Source organism: Atractosteus spatula, chromosome 3, assembly GCF_055471065.1.
Source record: "Atractosteus spatula isolate fAtrSpa1 chromosome 3, fAtrSpa1.hap1, whole genome shotgun sequence".
Taxonomy (NCBI): domain Eukaryota; kingdom Metazoa; phylum Chordata; class Actinopteri; order Semionotiformes; family Lepisosteidae; genus Atractosteus; species Atractosteus spatula.
In genome coordinates this window covers 54,951,136-54,971,112 of record NC_142708.1, presented here as the reverse complement: position 1 = coordinate 54,971,112, position 19,977 = coordinate 54,951,136, and the positions used below count along the sequence as shown (strand labels likewise).

At 37.3% G+C, this 19,977-nt stretch overlaps 1 protein-coding gene across 3 annotated transcripts in view; it reads right to left on the bottom strand.

Moving 5' to 3' along the window:
- Positions 1-19,977, bottom strand: part of dapk1 (death associated protein kinase 1) — an 83,977-nt gene that overhangs the window by 24,776 nt on the left and 39,224 nt on the right. For all 3 annotated transcript variants that reach the window (XM_088911233.1, XM_088911234.1, XM_088911235.1), the window contains exons 3-7: positions 11,543-11,764; positions 7,914-8,052; positions 6,892-7,021; positions 5,464-5,512; positions 5,350-5,376 (exon numbers count right to left, since the gene is read on the bottom strand). In XM_088911233.1, the coding sequence (XP_088767359.1) occupies positions 5,350-5,376; positions 5,464-5,512; positions 6,892-7,021; positions 7,914-8,052; positions 11,543-11,764 (567 nt within the window). The remainder of the gene's footprint in view (positions 1-5,349; positions 5,377-5,463; positions 5,513-6,891; positions 7,022-7,913; positions 8,053-11,542; positions 11,765-19,977) is intronic.

The following is a 19,977-nucleotide window of genomic DNA, read 5'->3' as shown; positions in this document are numbered from 1 at the left end:
AATATTTCGAATGGTAATGAAGTATAGGAGCAAATCTTTTGTTATGGTATTAGCTCAGTAAATGGCTTTTATATGAAAATGACCTGCAATAAGACAAGAAGCAGGTTTAAGAATGTGGCTCAACCGGTAAAGCCATTAGCCCAAGTGTCTTTGAGTTCTATGGGCATGGGGTCGAACCTGGGGTCATGTCACTAGCTGACCGTGACCAGGATTCTCCAGGCAACGATGCACGATTGACATTTAGCTCATCTGTGTCACAAAAAACCCTGCAACCTCCCAGCCAACTGTCATACTATCAGTGGGAGACATGCCTCTTCTCCCTGTCGGCAGTGTGGAGGCTGGGGCCGTGTTGCTGGTGACATGTTAAATGATGATGGCTGAAAGGTAGGCAGGTTGGAGCTGTATAAGTCCCAAGATTAGCTATTCCAAATTTATGTAACAAATGGAACAAAAATATTTGGCAATTCTTTAAAAAAATAGTTTAGATTTAAAAAGTTGTCATGTATTGTGGAAGGGGTTTAAGTTATATCCTGATATTAAACCAGAATAAATGTAGAGCTGTCGCTAATTATTTACTGAGAGGGATTTCAAAGGTCACACACTGATTCTGTTTCTATAAGCATCAGATATTATACATTATGCCACTCTTAAGAAACAAATAACTTTTAAAATCAGAATACATCAGAATTCTACATCAGAATCAGAATGCAAGATGGCGGCGCGCATGGACGCAGCGGATTCATTAGCTCTCAAACAATGGTGCTTTTTGTTCGTTATTCTTATGTTTTTTGTCACGTTATTTACACAAAACACTGAAGCTTACTTCTCCTACGAACGGAAAACATTACTGGACATCAGAAACAACTGCAGGGATTTCTCCTTTAGTTCGCTCGACCTGGATTACATCAGCTCGTCCATCCTCTACACGGCAGACCCGGAAGCCGCGGAGCCACCTGACCGTGACCGCCGGGAGAGGAGACGGCGCAAGCGGTGCGAGCGCAAACAGAAACGCGGTAAGAGAGCTGGGCTGCAAATAAGACTAAAAGAACAGCGGAACAGACCACCTATACCCAGCCTGTTCCTCGCTAACCTACGGTCCCTAAACAACAAACTGAATGAAATAAAACTCAGGCTCACTACTCTCCAGGAAATAAAAGACTGCCGCACTCTTGTGTTTACGGAAACGTGGCTTCACAACAACATACCGGACTCCGCCATTCAGCTGGATGATTTTTTAATTCTCCGATCGGACAGAACAGCCGCCTCTGGTAAAAATAAAGGAGGAGGTCTGTGTATTTACTGTATGTCAACCAAGCATGGTGCAGAGATACTACAGAAATCGCGATCCACTGCTCACCCGACTTAGAATATTTAATGGTAAAATGGGGACCCTTCTACCTACCTAGGGAATTCACGTTGGTCATTATTACCGCTAATACCATATACATACCTCCTAACGCTAATGCTAAGGAAGCAGTCAAAACACTATCCAAAGCTATTAGTAAACAAGAATCAGCACACCCTGATGGTGTTTTTATTATTGTAGGCGATTTTAATCAGGGAAATCTGAAATCAGATCTGCCTAGCTACAACCAACACGTTGACTGCCCCACCAGGGGAAACAACACACTTGACCTTGTTGATACTAATGTACCCGGTGCTTACAAAGCAGTACCTCACCCCCCTCTTGGACAATCTGACCACATCTCCCTGTTCCTACTCCCAGCCTACAGACGACTTCTCAAACGCACCAAGGCTCCAGTTATAACTGTAAAAACATGGACCAAAGAGGCAGAATCAATGCTTCAGGACTGTTTTGAGTGCACAGACTGGAGTGTGTTCAAAGATGCAGCCTCCCATGGATCCCACACTGATATTGACATGTATGCATCGCCAGTCACTAGCTACATCAGCAAATGTGCTGATGATGTGGTGAGCGTTAAAAAGATACGCAAACTCCCGAATCAAAAACCTTGGATGAACACTGAGATCCGCTCTCTGCTCAAAGCCCGTGATACAGCCTTCAAATCTGGTAATGAGGAAGAACTGAGAGGGGCTTGGAAAAAATTAAGAGCTGGCATAAAATCTGCCAAGAAACAGTACAAATCCCAGATAGAACACCACTACAACACCAACGCTAACCCACGACGCATGTGGCAAGACAAATACAATCTCAAGCTACAAGAGCAAAACAAGCCCTGTAAGCGCTACTGACCCCTCCCTTCCAAACAAGCTTAAAACCTTCTACGCACGCTTCGAAGCTCAAAACCCTGAACCAACCACCTGGACCACTGACTCCCCTGCCACCCCACCCCCCACACTATCCAAGCTAGATGTGTGGAAATCACTAAGTAGAGTGAACACACATAAAGCTGCTGGACCTGATGGTATCCCTGGCCTGGTACTTAGAACATGTGCCTGGCAGATAGCTGATGTGTGTACCGACATCTTCAACCTGTCCTCGGCCCAGGCCACTGTACCTAGCTGCTTCATGATGACCACCATCGTGCCAGTACCGAAAAAATCAGCCCCCACATGCCTGAACGACTACCGCCCTATTGCACTCACCCCCATCATAATGAAGTGCTTTGAAAAACTACTTATTCCACACATTAAAGCCAGCATTCCAAAAACACTGGATCCTCTCCAGTTTGCCTATCGCACAAACCACTCCACAGAGGATGCAATCTCTATAGCTTTACACACCACACTAACCCAGCTGGATAAAAGGAACACCTATACAAGAATGCTGTTCATTGACTTTAGCTCAGCATTTAACACCATCATACCCATAAAACTTTCTACCAAACTCAGGGCTCTAGGTTTAGATACAACCCTCTGCAGCTGGATCCTAGACTTCCTCACCAGCAGACCCCAGACTGTCAGGATTGGCAACCTCACCTCCAACACACTCACCCTTAACACCGGTGCCCCTCAAGGCTGTGTGCTCAGCCCACTGCTTTACTCCCTGTTCACCCACGACTGTACTGCCAAGTTCAGCACAAACACCATCATCAAGTATGCTGACGATACCACAGTCGTGGGCCTGATCACTGACAATGATGAGACTGCCTACAGGGAGGAGATAAAACAACTTGCAGACTGGTGCCGAACCAACAACCTATGTCTCAACATCAGCAAAACCAAAGAGCTGATTGTTGACTTCAGAAGACAAGGAAAAGTTCACTCCCCCATCTACACAGAAGGGTCTGCGGTGGAGATGGTGAATAACTTCAAATTCCTAGGTGTTCACATCTCTAAGGACCTTACATGGACACTGAACACCTCCAGTCTCATCAAGAAGGCACAACAGCGGCTGTACTTCCTGAGAAGGCTGAAGAAAATACACCTACATCCACAGATCCTCACCAACTTCTACAGATGTATGGTGGAGAGCATACTGACCAGCTGCATCACAGTCTGGTACGGCAACTGCACCGCATCCGACCGTAAGGCACTGCAGCGGGTGGTCAAAACTGCCCAACACATCATCGGCAGTGCCTTACCCTCCATCCAGGAAATCTACAACACCAGGAGTCTGAAAAAATCCACCAAAATTATGTCTGACCCCACTCGCCCCAGTCATAACTTGTTTGTTCCTCTACCATCTGGCAGAAGGTTCCGGTCACTCCAGTCGCACACAACTAGACTCCAAAATAGCTTCTTCCCCAGAGTTGTCAAGTTGATGACGCCCCCACTCCCTCCCACCATATTATGATCTCTCCTAATGTCTTCCTGTACCCACAATGTAAGCCAAAATTGTACTGTCCCCTCGATAGCCCAGTAAAACTGTACCGGTCGTAATAATATTCAATATTTATTAATTAACCATACTATTTTTGCACTGTTCCAAGAATTACCTTGCACTGTTTTTGTCCTGTTATATTTTCTCTGTTTGCGGAATTTTGCACAGTTTTGATTACTTGATTACATGTTATTTATGTTATGTTATTACATGTTACTGTTATTGCTATTGTGTTACTGTCTATTGTCTTATCTTCTGTCCTATTTATATAATGCACCTGAGTGACTAATGAGAAATACTTTTCATTATACTATGCACCTGTGTAAGTTTAATGACAATAAAGCTGAATTGAATTGAATTGAATAAGTTTGGAAATCAAATTTATCTATGTAACCTAATAAAGGTGGTAATGTTTGTAAGAGAAAAATAAAAAGTTCCTCTTCTTTCAAGTCAAACTTGGTCTGAATTTATAAGCATGTATTAAAATAGTTTTAGAGTGGATAGAAATGACCACAGTTTAACAGTTATGGCCATATTCAACGTTTTTAATTAACATGAAATATTTATATATCTGGATTTTCTGCCTTTTGTCATTGCTAAATAACAGGTTTTTAGATTCATACAGAGCTAAAATAACCTGTTATTCACTAATTTCTAGAGTCCAAAACCTACAGAAACGTTTGCCTAATCAAAAAAAACAAGAAACAAAATTTCCACAGCTAATACAATCTTTTTGCAATGACGCTCCCTAGAATTTTAATCAAAAATAATCACAATTCTGTTTTGTATGTTAAAAATAATACATCATGTGAAGTGAAGACCGTGAAGAGACGATAAAACCTTCAGTCTATTTTAGAGAATCGGTGACCATGAAGTAGGTGGAGTGGGAGTAGAAATCTGACAAAGAACAAAGAAATTGATCTCCTGTCTTATGGGGATATGTTTTATTAAACAAAAAGGGGAAACAATTACTTCACTGCAGGTGGAGTGGAAGATGAAATGTGAAGCGGGTGGTCACAAGCCACAAGCCCAAGGTCTATAATGGGAAAGTCACTGCTTTTACAAGAGCTAACAGCTTGTCAGTGGAAATCCACGTCTAACTCAGTGTGGAAGGAAGAAGATCCCTTTTTGTCACTGTTGGGGGTCTTCATTTGCTGAAGTGGAAAAGATTGGCTTCTAGCTGAAACCGAAAAAACTGTAGTTCAAATAGATCAAAAGCAGCTTTATTAATATTTTCTCTATTTAAAGAAGTTACAGGAAAAGACCTGCTTTGCAAATGTACCCCAGTGGACAATGTAATATTAAAAATGAATAATGTTCTGTTTTTGTAGATTAGTTAGAATTTAGATTGTGTAGATTGTAAATCTACAAAGTGGATGAAGTTATAACTTTATAGAAGCATGATATTTCAAGCTTCTCAAGCAAATCACACAGTATCTTGACGTTTTTGTGAATTACAGATATAATGCACTCTTGAGTGGCCTTCTTGAAAACATAGTGTATTAAATAAAATAAGACTACCTAATAAATAATAAATTATATGAGAAAAATAAAACATACATATTTTGTGAATTACAATTAATATTGTTATTTTTTTTACTTACAGAATATATGTTATCACCCCAACACTCCTGAAAGTAAAAAGAAAAGAAAAAATTAGCAAATAGAAATGCCAAGCTTATATAGATTAAAAAGGATCTAAAGAATGAATTTCTTACCACATATCTGCTTCTAGGCCTAAAGGTTCATAATTGACTACTTCTGGAGCTAGAAAACAGGAGAAACATATTCATAGTAAGCGATTCATGACTGTTGTGCAGTTTGCAATAAACATTAGTTTTAGTGTTGCTTTCTTAGTGTAAGACACAGTAAAACCGAAGGTGAAAATCTCCGAGATTGCTTGCAATAATATGGTTGCCCTGCAGCAAAAGAGAGGAGTGAAATAGCACTATAATTTTCTTGGTGACCTGGAGGACCTGAAAACGTAACTGGCTAGATAACTACTGTAAAAGCAGAGGCACATCTATTGCAAACTGTTTATGACATTGCGGCCCCTGGCTCTTCAACATAAGTGGTCACAGACTCCTTTCGCAATTGTATTGTTTTGCTGTTACAGATGTGTTTTTTTGTTAAGGTGGAAAAGGCAAACATTATTTATGGTTCAAGCTCCTTTGTACCCTATATCTTATCTTCTATCTTGCATCTTGGCCAGAGGAAAAAATAAAATAAAAATACAATGTCACAGATTTTGCAGAATATGCATTACCACTTCTGAGTTCATAATATTGTTATCTTAAATTTGAATATTTAAAACAGCAAAGGATATGATGATCATATTTACTTTAATATGAAGAAGAATGTTAAACCACATTAATATTTTAACCACTGCCAAACAATCATAAGAATAATACATTCTGCAAAAATATACACTAGATCACCCATTCCTTTTATGCATAATAACTTCCATTTTACTAATGCTGTACCAGTGGATTTCAATTTTCTTGATTTGAAATATTCACAGCCATGTTATTTAGCGTTCATGGGCTTAAAGCTCCTCCAGCCTGTCTCAGAACTACAGCAATTATTTTTTATTGAAATTAAAATATATAACATAACCATGTTAAATTTAAGTTAATTTCATTGATCAACTAGAAGAAAACTAATCACAAACTTATAGTAATCAGTTAAAATAAACAACATGATTCCCTCTGTAATGAAAAGAACAATAAAACTGTCAGTGAGCCTGTAAATTCATCTCTAGCCTGCTGTTCCCCACACTGCTGACACAGAACCAGGAGCGTTCGGTACAATATAAAAACAAGACCACGCTGAGGTGCACATTTGGGCAGTGGGGACCCGGGTAGGCAGCAGAGGGAGACTCACTCACTAGCTAGCTAGTTTCCTCTCGTGATCCTAGTCTGTTGCACTGCTAATTTGAAAGTTGATCTTAACAAGCTTCAGCTCAACCCACTGTATTTTTCTTTTACACAAAATCTCTGTCGGCCATAGCGAGTCGCAAATAGGTGGAATTGCAAAAGTTAAAATCACAGATGCCAAAACCTTACTGTACAATAAAGTGAAGTCAGCACATACTGATAAAGACATTATTATGTACCATCAGAGGAAAATGTAATGTAGATACTAACCTACAAATTCTGGAGTACCAAAGATGTTTTTGAAATCATTGCCAAAATCAATTTTGTGAGCCAGCCCAAAGTCAATGAGTTTAATGCGGGGATGAGGCACATTTCTGCTTAGCAGCATGATGTTTTCAGGCTGTGGGAAATCAGGAAAACAAGAATCACACATGCAAATCAGATGCAAAAGTATTGGATGTCCTTCCTAGAAAACAATTATGAGTTCATCTACAGTGCAACACTAAACAGAGTGAAAACAAAAAAAAAATTAAAAATAGGAATGGACATTTAGTTTTGCTGTCTGCAACAATTAAACAAGTTTTCTAATGTTCTTCTAAGGTTCTATTACATTTGTATTAAAATACTGAGTCTGGTGTACACTGTATTTTCTTGTGATCTCAAAATGACATTATTAAAAAGGTAAAATAATAAGTTATATAAAAACTGATGGACAGATACACTAGAATGACTGTCTTTGTAATGATCTGTTGTCATCTAGATTTCTCAGTTGATGTTTATATAACAAAAAGCTTTTACATTCTACAATCATTGAAAAATTACACTTTTCAATATTATATTAATGTATAACATATACCATATATATTCTAAATGTATATAATACATTTAATAAAAATAAAACATGTCTATAAAACAAATATTTAAGATACATCTACATCATGTCTCATCCACAATTTTGACACAATATTGTTAAAATCTTGCATGAAAATGTTAATATCTGTTACTGCTGAAAATACTAAAGATGCAAAAGGGAAAATGGGAAATTCAGCAGTGAAACATCACATGAGGGCATAAGTGCAATCGGAGGACAAATGGGAGAGGATAATAATGCTAAATAAAAAGACACAACTGATGTCATGTGGATGGAAAGGGAGTTAATTCAACATTCAATATTCACTGAAAAGAGAAAGCTTCAAGGTCACAATACAAAACAAAAAAATACCCCAGCAACAGGTTTTCATCCCAACAAGCTGACTTCTTCTTTCTAGTTTCCAGAATAAAATTACATGTACCTTCAGATCAAAGTGAGCGATTTGCTTGGAGTGCAGATAGAAAACTCCATCAAGGATCTGCTTCAGAAACTCAGTGGCTTCTTCTTCTGAAAGGGATTCTTTCTCAGCCAGAAAATCAAAGAGCTCTCCCCCTGCCACACTGAAAGAAACATGATATCATTATTTAAAAAACAGTTAACAGATGGATGAAAACCTTTTGTTGCTCTTGGGGTAGCAGAAGATGAACACAATACTACAATGCAGTAAACACATTTTTATTACAACTGAACACTCTGTGTTAATATTAATAAATCCTACATTATAGAGTAAAAAGTCTATTATTTAGAAGAAATTAAAAGATGTTAGACTTCCATAAAGTTTACAAGTTCCTTTAGTTAAAGTAATACAAGTCCACTGACAGTATACTTAATCTTTCCCTAACTAAATCTTATCACAACAATTTTGTCTAGTCAGAGGCTACTGTGATGCCCTGTCATTTTCTAGTATAAACATTTTAAAATTAAAAAAACAAATCCCATAATTATAGATGCTGGAATCCATCAAGACACTTTCAATGAAAACAAGGAAATGCAAATTCATTATTTCGTTTAAGAGACTTTAAATATTTGAATGAACAGTCTGTATTATATAGGGTATTGCTGTGTCATGGTTTGTTGCATGCTGGTATAGAGATTACAGTGTTTAAGTGAAATCATTCTATCTGGATTAAAATACCAAATACCAGTATTTCATGCTGCTTGGAAGTACACTGAATGAAACATTAGAAATGGAAATGAAGTTTCCAAAACAACATTAACAATTCCCTACCAATGGTTTTAATTGTACCAGTTAAATTTTAATGCAATTTGGTATGAAATAGGACCATTAAGAAAGAGAAATATTTTAGTTATCATTTACATAAATCTCAAGATCACTAATATCTGGATGGGAGACCTCCTGGGAAAAACTAAGGGTTTCCAACGGAAGAGGTGTAATTAGGACCAGCAGGGGACGCTCACCCTGCGGTCTATGTGGGTCCTATTGCCCCAGTATAGTGACGGGGACATTATATTGTAAAAAGGCGCCATCCTCTGGATGAGACTTAAAACCGAGGTCCTGACTCTCTGTGGTCATTAAAAATCCCTGGGTGTTTCTCGAAAAGAGTAATGGTGTAACCCTGGCCAAATTTCTCCCTGGCCTTTACCAATCATGACCTCCTAATAATCCCCATCTATGAATTGGCTTCATTACTCTGTTCTCCTGCCCACTGAGAGCTGATGTGTGGTGAGCGTTCTGGTACACTATGGCTGCCATCGCATTATCCAGGTGGATGCTGCACATTGGTAGTGGTGGAGGGGGAGTCCCCATTACCTGTACAGTGCTTTGAGTGGAGTGTCCAGAAAAGCGGTATATAAGTGTAAGCAATTATTATTAATAATACAAACTGGTTAATTGTTAAGCAAAAAAAGTTTGTATTTTTCTGTTCCTAAACTTTAAGGCATTGTACATAGTAACGGTAATATTTTAGCTAAAGATACTATGATCTGAATCTAATGTGCAATTGGAAATATTTAACAGCAATATTCACATCTTAAAATATGTCCTAATTTAGTTAGAAAACAGTAAGACTGTTTAGTAAGTTTTAGTAAGTCTTAACTTTATCCTACAATGAACCATACAATACTTACCAGGTTTCCACTTTAAATGGGACCAGAGGAGTTAATAAAATGCCTACCAAATGCTTAAACTTAAATTTTGGCATGTCTGTAAAATCCCAAAATTACTATTCAAAGTTAAAGTGGATCATTTATGAAAATAGCTGCCTGCAACGTTGTCATGACTACTAGATTCAATTTTATGCACAAATAACATGTGAAATAATCATTTTTTGCTCTGGAATTGACTACTTTCTTTGTCTTTATAATAGGCATCTTAGTGTCAACATTTTGTAGGTTGCACATATGTAAAAAGGTGGTAACATAAATAATTATGTTATTTTATAAGGCGGAGCACTGTAACAGCCGCTGTATTTTGACAAGAAAACAGATGTGTGAATATGATGTGCTCCATTCTTAATGGTAATTATTGTTTTTGGAATGGAAGCAGTGGAAAATCTTTCAAATTCTGTAATATTAAATACAAAATTCTGATTGCTAACCATTGTCAGCGTTACATTCCATTAAAAACTTTCCACATGATTAAACAGAAGAATTGATCATCTACATCCTACAATTTCATTCCTCTGTGTTTCAGTTAGTTTTACACTTGTTCAGTCTATTCTTGTATTTTCTTAATATAATCTGCCATACTGACCCAGATGATATACAACCACATATTGCAAAGTTTATTTCATAGGAAACAATCTTCAATTAGTTTTAAAGTGTATACTTTGCTACACAGCAAAGTTTACATTTCCTTAAACAGATAAAAGACAATACTGAAGATGTTTACATATATAAAGTTCTCCCACAAAAATGATTAAGTACTATCAATTCATATCACACTATTTCCCTGTTAATCAATAAAACACAAAATGACAACGAAGTATAAACCTGCTGTATTCTATGGGTATTTCATGTAGTGATTCAGTCTTTGACCTGTGCTCACATAAGTATTTTTTTGAGAGAAAAATAAGAAATGCCTTTATTTAAAAAATAATTATCTACCAAATAATGCAAACAATACAAAAGGAGGCAGGTACTTGTTTTAAAACCAGAATCAACCTTATAATAACAAAAAATATATTCATAAGTAATGTATTTGCAAAAGCCTCAAAGCACAGTGCAATGGTAAAACAAAATGGTCAAACACACAGTAATGGCAGCAACATCTACACCTGTATCCTCTCAATGAAATTTGAGGTGGCTTTAACACCTCTTAACCCAAAACCCAGAGGTCTGCAATTCTGGTCCTGGAGGGTGGTGCATCCACAAGTTTTCTAAGTTTCTTTAAAGAATCTGAATAACTGGGAAAAGCTCTTAAACAAGACCAATTCGGTCAACACTAAGCTGACTGACGTTGCGTAGAACTCACCCTGACAGAAAACCCATAGACACCTTGCCCATCCAAGAACCATTCAGGAGTGGATCCCTGTTTTAACCAAACAACTGATGACTCTCAGTGAGTGTTTTTCTGAAGTATTCTTAAGGATTCATAGCTTTCTAGCATACGTCTAATATGTTGTGTGATATTCTCAAAAACTGTTTAATGCACTGTGTTCACTATTTACAGTATATGGTAATACAACTGTTAAATGCCAGTGATTGAAAGTTAGTGGCATATTTACAAAATAAATAACTGCATTAATAAAGCAAGACTTTTTAGTAATACATTACTGTTTTCAATATTGCAGGAAAAAAAATCCTCTTCAGTGACATTCACTGAATACAACCGAGCTATTTATATAACCTTATCATGGTTTACAGGAGTGACCAGAATAATTTTAATCTAGTGTCACTGGTACTTTATATGCCATTCCTGTAGTACTGTCAGCATTGCTCCTTGAGATATTTAATATTTGATGCAATTCAAATCGACCCAGTCATTAGCTGAAATTAAAAATGGGTCAGACAATTTGAAAGCTCATGGTAATTACACTCTTGGACTCTGACGCACCATGAAGCAACAAAAGACTGAGCACCTCTACTTACAGCTCTAGTATTAAAATGACGTCCGTTTTGTTCTCGTACACGTCGTGCAGCGTGATCACATTCGGGTGCTGGATCTCTTTCAATATGCTGACTTCCCGCTCGATGTCTTCTTTGGTCACCCCTCTGCGGCTGGACTTGCTTCGACGCTTTTTGATGGATTTTGCTGCATATTCCACACCAGTGCTCTTCTCCCGACATTTTTTGACCACAGCAAATTGCCCACTGAGGAACAAAACAGAAAATACCAATCCTTACTGTTTTGCTGGGGGAAAAATCACCATCACTAAAACAATAAAAGGATTTAGGGTTTTCAAATAATCGCTTTTGGAGAAAATAAATTCTTATGTGCTGTACAATAGGTTGCTGAATTTTGAAAAATTTGATGATTTCCAAAAACAGTGTGCTTTTGGTGCTTGTGGGAATACTTCATGATTAAGACCTCTGCATTTGAACACGAGTTTTAATAACAACGCAGTCTTGCAGAGAATGGAATGGACAATTTAATCAATTACAGATGCCAACCTAGGTGCCAAAGTACAGAGTTTTAAAACTATGTAAAAAACAATTTCTCATTCCTTCTAGAATGTCAAGAACTCACTCCTCACGAATCCCAGATTAAGCTATTGAATTCATGCTTGGAACAACATCCTACACATCCACACAAAAATATTTTTTTCTGGGAAGGCTTAAATCGTGTCTCTGTTGAAAGTGGAAAAACACCAAATGTGTTTAATTTTGAAAGCTGTCACTCGGGGCTGTCTAAATGTCACAGGTTTTGTAGATAGTGCACAGATCAGAACCAATCTTGCTACATGCTTTTCAAATTCAGAAATCCTTTAATCTGTTTTTTATGAAAAGACTCAGGTTAGTGTAAAAATTCTCTTGGTTCTTGTTTCATGTGGATTTCCTTGCCAGTGCAGACAACTGAAAGCTGTTCCTAATGCAATTAAATTGTAAGGAAAAGCTGCTGTAGAAACAGACTTGTACCACTAATACTTCTTAGTGGTTGGGTCTTTAAACCATTTATACAATTTATGAGTATTCTTGGGTAAAAAGTGAAACTACACAAGATTAAAGACACATTTCATACAAAACCTTGCCAATAAATATCCACCCTGATTGAAAATCTTTTCCATTAAAATATTTGGACAGCAGATTAAATATGCAATAAAAACAGCCCTCAAATTTTACAGTACATAGTAAAGTTGGAGAAAGTAATTTGAAAGTTAACACTTGTGGGAATGCAACCAACAGAAGTTGAAGTAGTTTTGATCACATTAATAACGATGATGGATCTTTGCTGTAAAGTTTAAGAGTTTGCAGACATAGTCCAAGAAGTTCTTCCTAATTTCCCCTACAACTTTATATATCAGTCACTTACAAGTACTGAACTTGCAATGTATGGTCATTATGATGCATTATTGTAGTATGCACATAACTAAATTAGAAATGCGATAAAATAAAGCAGTATTCACGCATTCAATAAATTCAACATAAGACATTTATTATAACTGATAAAATTGTAAATATGTATCTGTATTGTTTGCCACCATGAACAGATTATATCAGCAGAAAACTTACAGGGATAAAATAAGATCAAATATTTCTTTTACAGCGTTTACAATTATGATTGATATTAAAAGTAAAATTTCAATTCTTGTACCCACATTCTTATTCCAGTGGTATTTCCTTTTCACTGTAACACCCTTTCTATTCTATGGATAGAATGTATATTCCATGGATCAAAGATAACTTCTCTTTTTTCCTGCATGACCCTGCGACTGGACCATTCTCCCTGACTCCTCTCCATCATCTCGTATCTCTGACCACGGATTCTGTACATCCTCTTCGTTCACAGTTCTGCCTGTGGCCACCATCCACAGCTGGCACCTTTTTCAGTAACCGAAGCTGCTGTGTCAGCTGCAAATATGGATCTAGTATCACACATATATATATGCCTCCTAGAGCCATTTCAAAATAATATCACCCAGAGAACATCTTGTGTAGTGAGTAATCTCTTTTACTGCTTCTCTTGCAGATAATGCCCCGCCATTTACATTGATGAGACAGGAAGAAGACCGGCTAAGTGTTTCAGTAGAGATCACAGATCTCTCCAAGGTGATAGTTCCCCATTTCACCTTTCCCAGCTTGACCTATAATAATAATAAAATAATAATAATAATAATAATAATAATAATAATAATAATAATAATAGTAATAATAGCTTACACTTATATAACGCTTTTCTGGACACTCCACTCAAAGCGCTTTACAGGTAACTGCCCTCCACCACCACCACCAATGTGCAGCATCCACCTGGATGATGCGATGGCAACCATAGTGCGCCAGAACGCTCACCACACATCAGCTATCAGTGGGGAGGAGAACAGAGTAATTAAGCCAATTCATAGATGGGGATTATTAGGAGGCCATGACTGATAAGGGCCAATGGGAAATTTGGCCAGGACGCCAGGGTTACACCCCTACTCTTTTCAAGAAACGCCCCGGGATTTATAATGAGCACAGAGAGTCAGGACCTCGGTTTTACATCTCATCTGAAGGACGACGCCTGTTTACAGTATAGTGTCCCCGTCACTATACTGGGGCATTAGGACCCACATGGACTGCAGGGTGAGCGGCCCTTGCTGGCCCCACTAACACCTTTTCCAGCAGCAACTGACGCAGATGCCTGCTCAAACAATAATGCCAGCAGCCATATCACCCTGCAGCTCACAGCTGGCAGTCCACTGAAGCTAAGCAGGTGTGATCCTGGCCAGTACCTGGATGGGAGACATCCTAGGAAAAACTACAGATGCAGCCATTCAAAGTGTGCGTCACAGACACGTACCGCAGGTGACGTCGCTCAGTATGACGCAAGATGACGCGCGGCACCGCAGTAAGTGATTGGTTGACCGACAGGGGCACTCGTGGTCCGTTGGTCTGTCGTAGAAAGACTTACAGTAAAAACGTCTTTGCTGTGCCCGTTGTAGATATTGAATTTACCAATGAAGGGAAATCTTAGTAGCTGAGCATAAAAAGAATAGGAGCATACTGTAACGCGTGTGAAGGCCATAAACGATATTAATTTTGGAACATAAACATACAGTATATAGCTGGTCTTGGTACTTTAAAGAAAAAAATACACACCAGTATTCCATTTCTCCCTAAACATTTTAAGCTTTGAAGTCTTTAACTAATGTGATACCGGAGTCAACAAGCATACTTTTAGAATTTGATTAAAAGGGAATATAATATGGAATCGCGTATCTAAGGAATTTAATAATGGTATTCGTGTGCTGCGACAGGGCTGTGTAGGGCTGTTTCGCCTGCCTGGTCATGCGAGCTGTGTTGTAGCCGACTGGTCTAGGTGCGTGCCTAGCAACTGGTAGGTTGTGTGTTCAAATCCAGCTGGTACCGGACTTTTCTTTTAACAAACATTTCTTCGAAAAAATAGAATAGCGATATTATGGACAATCAATTGACTTTTATATTTCAAAATATCGCAACATGATCGATATTTGCGATATTTTGAACATATCTTCCCTTCTGACAGCGGTTCCTCCTTCTATTGTGTGTGTGTGTGCAACAGAGTAATTTTTTATAGAGAAATGGAGGCTGGACAGTATGCGTTACAATATAAACATTTATATTGATTTAAATCGTGTTCTGATTTAAATCGCAAACGCGTGTTTAATTATGTGTTTTTTAATCATAATCAGGCTAATGCATTCCTACATTTTCTGTATGAACCAGCTTAGAGGTTCATACAGAAAGACAGCTTGTGTTTAAATTGAGTGTAAGGTAATTTATGCTTCTAAAGTCATGGTCAGCATTTATTATCGTACTGTGCTGTAAACTTTTTCTGTGCCTAGTCACATTATTTTATAGCGTTTTTATTGCGTTATTAAATCTGGTGGCGCTGTGTGTTACAGTAGTTTCGTGACTCCCATGTCACATGGTCTGTGATTGAATCCCATAGAACTATGACTTATTTTTTTAACAAACATTTCTTTGAAAAAATGAAACGTTTCCCTTGGTCAGAGATTAAATAAAACCTCACTCGCACCAAACAAATTTATATTTCTAAATATCACAAAATATGTTCATTGTCTTCCAATCGAGTCGAGTTGACATTGGAAGCCTGCCACACCCGGACTCTTAAACCAACGCATTAGCACGTCAAAGCCCATCGAGGGTATTGAGCCAGTATTGGCTTTAGTATTCCCCCCCTCTCCCCTCAATTCAATTCAATTCAAGGTGTTTTATTTGCATGACAGATGGGTACAAGCAGTGTTGGGTATGTATATTGTAACGCTTACGGCAGACAGGCACTGTGTAAGAGCCGGCGCACCAGAGCAGCGCACCGAGGGAGCGTCTGCATTTCTAACTTAGTTTTTAAAATTAGTCAAGCAATATGAAGCATCCCCTTTTACTTTGTGCCTGAGCATAAAAAGAATAGGAGCATACTGCAACGCGTGTGAAGTCCATAAACGATATTAATTTTGGAACTTAAACATACAGTATATGGCTGGTATCGGTACTTTAAAGAAAACATACACACCAGTATTCCATTTCTCCCTAAACATTTTAAGCATCGAAGTCTTTAACTACCGCGATACCGGAGTCAACAAGCATACTTTTAGAATTTGATTAAAAGGGAATATAATATGGAATCGCGTATCTCAATAAATTAATAACGATATAATTATATTCATGTTGCAAAAGAACTGCAACGGACATAAAAACTCCCTTGCTTTTAATAGAGCGCTCCATAATTTCTAACTACGAAAATGCCAAGTGAAAGGATTTGTAAACATATTTTGTTAAAGCAAGTCAGTTTTTTCCGCAACACATAAAAGACATTTTTCCAAGAAAGTTTAGCCTTTGTCACTAATGAAACCACTAAATAAAGACATAAATATAGAAATCTTAAGATTTGTTTTATTTAATGTTGGTAGCAGGATGAACTGTCAGAGTGTATATTTTGTCGCAGAGTTGCTGCAAGATGTTAACAGTGAAAAAGGTATTTAGAAATTAGTTATTTCAAGATGAAAATTTTCAGAATAATTGCAAATCTAGCAGGATAGAGAAAGCACAGAAAACTGGCAGTTAGATTGATCAGATTAGTATGAAAAGTCATTTAGCAAAGGGAATTAGAAGAGTGACAAACTAGTATACTTTAGATCTTTTTTTTCTGAACCAGGGACAATCTGATCATGTTTCCCTATAACAATAATAAAAAACTTTATTTGATATATCACCATTAAAGGTGGCATCTCAAAGCAATACAGTAGATGTAAAAACAGATAAAAGGACCACAGATTACAAAGTAAATGCATATAAGAAAGACAAGCAGGTAGAGGTGCTACCAAAATTAGAAAATGAAGCAGATACAGACACTAAGTCTTCTGAAAAGAAAGGTTCTGAGGTTAGATTTAAAGTGGCCCTGGTGTGTGTGTGTTTGTGTCTGTCCTGTGATGGACTGGCGCTATGTCCAGGGTGTATTCTGCCTTGTGTCCGTCGCTTCATTCATGTGCATCCAACACACAGTTCAACGCTAGCAACTACACAAAATCTAAAATATGAGCTCTACTTGCCACTTACAGTACCAACAGTACCAGCTAACTTTAGTAGTGACATTTTCATGGATCTTTTTAACAATAAAATTTACAACATCAGACTTCAGACACAATTAAACAGGCCTCAAAAAAGTCTGGTACAAACATTTTCAGCATGGAATAAACTGTTACTTTAATGGTACTGTATAAACCTTAAATGGATTCATATTCTCAATAAGATTTGGTGCTCAGTAACATGACTTAGAAAATGACAGAAGACATGCGTATCATGCTTATCCTTCTATTTTTCATAATCGTAAACTCCTTAAGGCAGTTACATTTTCTCTGTTCTGACCTGGAGTTACAGAGAAATTTAAATTCTAATAAGAGATTTGTAATGAGGAAAGTCATACCAATCACTCATACAGTACCAGGATTTGCAATTACAATACAAATACTTTCTTTCTGTATGTGTTTATTTTGCAGTTTGAGTCTATGGCATTCCTTTGGGGGTCTATACTCCAAGGCATGACTTTTTTATGTATAAACATCAGTATTTACTGCTATTAATTACTGTACGATTTATAGTTGAAATCTGAGCCTAGATATAAAGTTAGATATAAAGTTAAAATCTTGACAAAGCAATGTAGGAAATACAGAGAAAATAAATTCTTTCTGACATCTAAAATCAGTTTCGATCAAGGTCTCTAAAACGAACAAGAAAAAGAAGATTTTCGGAGGGCAATTACGCTGTGTTTATATAGAATAAGTGATTTATGAGCAATCTAATTTCTTGTTCGTTTAAAACAGTGAAATGTCAGCTGTAAAAGATCGCACCAGAAACAGCACTCACTCTGCCTGTCATAGACGTTCAGGAAAGGCTGAATGAAGTCATGTCAAGTACAATAATTCGGAGAACAATAATACCAGTTGTAGGACAGTATATAAGGAGGATAAGGATTTTGAAGTTGACTCGAAATCTGATAGGTAACCAGTGCAAGGACTTGAAAACAGGTGTAATGCATCCCTGATAGGATTCTTGCTGTCATATTCTGAACATATTGAAGATTGCTCAGTGTGGATTTAATTTCCCCAGTGAACAGGATGTGCATTTATTAATTCTAGAAAAAAAGCCTTTCTTGATTTCTCTAGTTCTTAGTTTCTCTAGTTCCCTTTAAAATAAACTATTATTCCACAATGCAGAGTATTACATGGCCAGTATTTACACATGATATTTGTGATTTAAAGAAATTAACACAAGCAGCTTTTGGAGATTTAAGTGTTGGCTGAGTTATTGCAGGATAAAAGACTAGAGATGTTGGCAAGAAGAAGATAGTTTGGGGAAAGCTGAGGAATACACTTATAACAAGAACACTTCCTAATGGGGTTAGGCATACTTTTGATGAAGATGATGAAGTTAACAGACTATATGTTTACATAGATACTGAAATAAGGATTGTATTTTAGATTATGTGTAGTTGCTGGCATTGAACTGTGTGTTGGATGCACATGAATTGAAGGAATGGGCAAACATAGCTGATGCGGATCCACAGAGCCAGCATATTAAGATGTTTATAATTAGAGGCAATTTGTTTAAATAACTAGGTATGGATACTGATGTGCAAGAGAGGTGGAAAGGCTGTTTCCTTAAGCCAGCAGTAAAAAATATTTTATTCTCAGTGAGATGCTGCCATTTCATAGTGGGTTTCTAACACTGTGTATAGTTCCATCCACACAGTGCCTTTACTTCCATTTCTAATCTCTTTATCCAGTACAGAGGATTTGGAGCCTATCCCAGTAAGCAACGGACACAAGGCAGAATACACCCTGGACATAGCGCCAGTCCATCACAGGACAGACAGACACAAACACACACAGACCAGGGCCAGGTTTCCCATAAACTAATTAACTTACCAGTATGTTTTGGAGTGCGAGAGGGAGTCATATCACACATATGGAGAAAAACCATGTAACCCAGAGAGAACATGTAAACCCCACACACACAGGATGGCAGGAATTGAACCTAGGACCCCGGTGCTGCAAGATAGCAATGCTAACCACTTTGCCACCATTATAAATGGATGGATATCTTAGTTATCTTTCTAGTTCACAGGTTTGCATGCATAATTTAATTTTGAAAGCCACTGAGACATCAGGTACTACTGTTGTATTTATGAAAAAGAAACAAAACAAAAAACATACTAACAACTGTGCCATCCTACGCCTTAGCTAATACATTTTATTATTCATAAACAGTTAACATTGTTAGCAAAATATTTTGAATTATATTTAACCCTATTTTTTCTTTAGTTTTGTATTTAACTTATTATATGATAGTCAGACTTAATGTATATTTGAACAATGAAAATATATTTTTACAAGATTTTACATTAAGCACTTAAAATTAATATGGTTAATAATAGTAAACTGTAACATGCTGTAACAAGATCGGTTAAACAGCGAAGAAAATGCTTTCAGAGAAAATGTTTCAGGTGTGAAGAACATAGATCTCCAATGCAATTTCAACCAAACCTGTTCCCACACACCCTGCCCCCACTACCATTAGAATATACACAAAGCACTCAAATCTTTCGAGCTAATGATCAGGTGACCCGAGAGAGAGCGAGAGAAACACCAAGGGGTATCACCAAGGGTATTAATAATACGATCTATAGTTGAAATCTGAGCCTAAATAAAAAGAAAAAGCAAGTGATTAGGTTTATGAGCAATCTAATTACTTATTCGTTTAAAACGCTATATAAAATAAAGTTTATTATTAATTTGCTGCACAGAGCGGTGAATATTGTTATGCATAAGACAAAGATAACGATCCTGATCAGTTTAGAAATCTGTGTACGCTGTAAGGTTTTTACTTCT